Below are 4,056 nucleotides of genomic sequence, written 5' to 3' on the forward strand. Positions count from 1 at the left end.
ACATAAAAGCCAAGAAATATCACTTTGTAAGTGAAAGAATTCACTGGACTGTTTCCATCATAAGATCAATACATTTTCTACCCACTGCGACTATTCCAAGTTAAATAATTATTACTACCTGCAACATCTACAATCTCTCCTTCCTTTTTCCAAACACTATATGGAAATACAGGTGTCCCTCTACATAAGGCAAAATGCAATAATCTGCATAGCCATGATATTTTTTAATCTGACAACATTTAGTGGAAGACTAACTAGACTTAAATCACTAGGTAAATCTGTTCACTTGAGTAAAACATGCATTATTATGACAGACAGCTAATAGTCCTTGAAATGGCATTTTATGACAACTGCTCCATTTGGCAAAGAAGAAGAAACATTTCAAATGCATGAAAATCATAACAAGAGGCTTGAGTGAGAAACGTAAGAGTTACAATATATTAGCAACTTCTGTGGCATAAACATTTTAAAAAGCATCAGCAAAGTATTAAATATAAAAGCAATATGTATATACCCCTCCCCCATCAAAAAAGCATGATTTGTAGTGTAATAAATCAGGTATACTGACTATGGCATTAAGGCATAACTGGCAGACAATGTTATCTATTGCCTCAGCTCTACATAATTGGCTGGAAACAGCCCATATCTGCCTTTGCACACTCCCCTCCACCACCCGTCATCAATCATTTCAATGTTCGTGATGATGTCATCTGGATCAAAGGAAATCTCATCATCGCCCGCTGAGAAGAGAGTGGAAGAAGCCATAAGTTTACGTTTATCACATGAGTTATTATCATAGTCAGCTTTCTTCTTGTTCATGCTATTTCTAGTAATAGTCAATGATTCAAAAGGGGAACTGCGCAGAGGAATCTTAATAACTTATTACCTTTCTCTCTCCACCAGACAAACAGGGAGCATTAAAAACAGGGTACAAGATGGAGATAATCAAACGGTTCCTGGGTGCAAAGAGCCTCCTTTTTATTTTTATGGTGGCAATATCTCACCCTCACAAAAGGCAGGAGGTATTCAGCTCGAGTCCACTGGACACTGTTTACATTATTAATTTAGTACAGTAACTGCTACCCAAAACAGCAAAGGACTTTAACAAACCACCAAAAAACCCCCCAATAGAGTATTGTTATTGTAGTGCTGTAATATTATCATAAGATAAAACTGATGTATTCTGAGCAGGGGAAACTTAAGCTATGTGGCCATAAGGCCTAAGAACTTATAGTAGCATTTATGCACGAGAATTGGGCCTCCTTTTGCAGTGACCTAGGCACTGATTGACTAAAAACTTATCAAGTGCCTAATGTGATCAGTTTTTTTAATGCCCATTTTGCATCAGTATGCAAAGGGATCAAGACAGAGCAGATGAAGCACACTGGCTCTTCAAAAGATAACTAAGGAGCAAGAGCTTTACTTACCAGCCTGATAGTCATAGAGGGCTATGGCTGTAATTCCAAGTTCATTTTCATATTCATCATAAGCATTTTCTTCTGAAGAGAGTAAGACAAGACATGCTTTTCAGCATTACATTTTTTCTACAAATAGCCCTAATTAGTGTACCTGGCACTCTCCTCCTTCAGCTCCATAGCAGTTTGGACTATCGACTGAAGTATAGGAACAAGTTAGTCAACTGGTACAGTTTGCATCCCGAAAATTTTGGTCATACTGATCTCGCTTGTCATCTTTGATATGTTTACACCAAATCCTTGATATTTTTACACCAAATCAAGAGCAGAAGTGAAAGAAGCTCTTACAGATAGAAACTTAAAGAGGACACAAAATGATGTCCCACTGGTTGGTTCTGGAAAGCTGCTGTATAAAATGACAGAACATCAAGAAAGCTTCAGAAATATTTGAAGCAAAGTTTCACTGTCACAGGACAGAAGTAAGTGAAGGGAGAGGAAAAAAAGAAAAATCAGAGCTAGCTGTTATGTTTACATGCAGATTTTTTTTTTTAAAGAAAATCTTAACCTCTCTCACACAGTAAATCAAGACTGGAACATGACCAGCAAGGATTAGAGGGATGCATACCCCTAGGCCCCTGGCAGGTGTTATACTTAAGACATGATTAACCAGTGGTTAAGTAGCAACGTGGGCACATATTTATGCAATTAAAGGCACAATAAAACAGAGAATAAGCTACAAGGTTATTACACAAATTATATGTAATATCTTTGTGGCTGGTTCCCTTTGCATCTTAAACATATGGCCAGCGAATCAGCTGACTGGTGCACCCAGCCTCAGGAGCTCACTGGAGCTCCTGAGGCTGGGTGTACCAGCCAGCTGACTGGCACTCTCAGCTGGGGGAACTCCAGAGCTAAGGGTCATGTTTCTGGGCTTCCCCTGCCACAGCAATTGCACAAAATTGAGATCTGATCCTTGATTCCACAATCGCACTTCCTACCATGCATGTGTGGCATGGTAGAAGGTGCAAATGTTGGGTTTGTGGATCAGATCCCATTGTGCCTTTAACTGAATCTGTGTGATAGCCCTAGACTTGCACTAGGTATAGATTTGTGCATTACATGACCAATACAGCCAAAAACCAGTGCTTTCAATGCTTACTTTTAAAACCTATGAGTGGACAAAATAAATGTTAAGCTGTTTCTCCAGTTCTGACTCAATATGCCTTTATTTGAAATCTACTTTTGTATGTTTCTCCAAACAAATATGCATTATACAACATACAAGCAGAAGTCTGACTCTCTCTAAATGTCTGTCAAGAGCTGTACGTTAAATTGCAGCATAGTCAATTTACCATTAAATCACAATCCTTACCCATTAGATTTTCAGCATTAGCAAGAAAACCCACTTATCACCTTATATTATCCCTTTAATTCCATAGTAGAAGATTTTAAAAACAGAGAAACAAAAAATGCTAGAGAACTTAGATTAAGCTACTGTCCACAAACTGGAAGGAGATATCTGCACAGTTATTCACTGCACCAGTGCTGAAGGCATACCAATGTTAAAAGCCCAAAGTTAAAAATAAGAGCACTACCTGCTTGATAGAGGTCTGCTCCTGCTACTTCATAGACTGTCTCTGGTTCATATTCTGGCTCCCGCTGACTGACAGCTTCTTGGTAGTCTGATTCTTCAGTTTTGTAGCTGGATTCTGGCTCATGTACTGCTGAATATGCTGTGCTAGAATTTTTGAAGCTAGGCTCTGCCTCATATGAAGTTGCATCCTTGAAGATAAAAGGTAAAGTTTGTCAGGGACTTATAGGAAGCCTCTCTAGCTAGGTGTCTTCAATACTGCAGACGGGGCGTTCCTAGACACCATGCCTCCACACTCATGCCACAGAGAAACATTTAGCTGAATTTTGACAACTGACTACCATATACACATTGCTTTTATGTCTCTGCAAATACGATTAAAATCAAACAGAACAGCCACTTATACTGAAGACAGAGTTAAACTGGGATGACTGTGGTTATGGATTAATAAATATGACACTAGAATGCTCCTTGACAACACTTCAACAGGTGCACTAGGTATAAGGAGACAAAACACACATATCTAGTATCATGTTCACGGTGTAACTGCTGCCTTAACTAGTTTACAACCTAGAACCAAAAGCCCATTTCTCACTAGTAGACGCTTTTTTTTTTTTGCTTATACTTCTTCAGAAATAAAAGTCACATTAAACAAAGATGATCTCAAATTTGCCCTATAAGGCTGAACTCTAACTATTAGCTTAGAAAAAACAGGGGGGACCAGCAGGCACTGGGGAAGTCCCTGTTCCCCTGAGCACTGCCAGGAGTGACCAGGAATAACGGTCACAAGCTGGCAGAGGGTAGATATCAGGAGGCGTTATTTCATAGTCAGGGCGGCTAGGATCTGGAACCTACTTCCAAGAGAAGTGGTGCTGGCTCCCACCCTGGGGGTCTTTAAGAGGAGGCTGGATGAACACCTTGCTGGGGTCATTTGACCCCAGTACTCTTTCCGGCCATGGCAGGGGGTCGGACTACATGATCTACTCAGGTCCCATCCGACCCTAGATACTATGAAACTATGAAAACAGCATTACCTACACAAACACATGA

General features: G+C 39.8%; 1 protein-coding gene across 4 annotated transcripts in view; it reads right to left on the reverse strand.

Moving 5' to 3' along the window:
* Nucleotides 1–220: 220 nt before the first annotated feature.
* CTTN (cortactin) overlaps nucleotides 221–4,056 on the reverse strand; it is a 41,117-nt gene continuing 37,281 nt past the window's right edge. For all 4 annotated transcript variants that reach the window (XM_019519426.1, XM_019519429.1, XM_019519425.1 and 1 more), the window contains 3 exons: nucleotides 3,011–3,197; nucleotides 1,428–1,499; nucleotides 221–740 (listed from right to left, as the gene is read on the reverse strand). In XM_019519426.1, the coding sequence (XP_019374971.1) occupies nucleotides 604–740; nucleotides 1,428–1,499; nucleotides 3,011–3,197 (396 nt within the window). In that variant the 3' untranslated portion in view covers nucleotides 221–603. The remainder of the gene's footprint in view (nucleotides 741–1,427; nucleotides 1,500–3,010; nucleotides 3,198–4,056) is intronic.

This window comes from Gavialis gangeticus, unplaced genomic scaffold (genome assembly GCF_001723915.1).
Source record: "Gavialis gangeticus isolate Ggan-Ray unplaced genomic scaffold, GavGan_comp1, whole genome shotgun sequence".
In the NCBI taxonomy this organism is placed as follows: domain Eukaryota; kingdom Metazoa; phylum Chordata; order Crocodylia; family Gavialidae; genus Gavialis; species Gavialis gangeticus.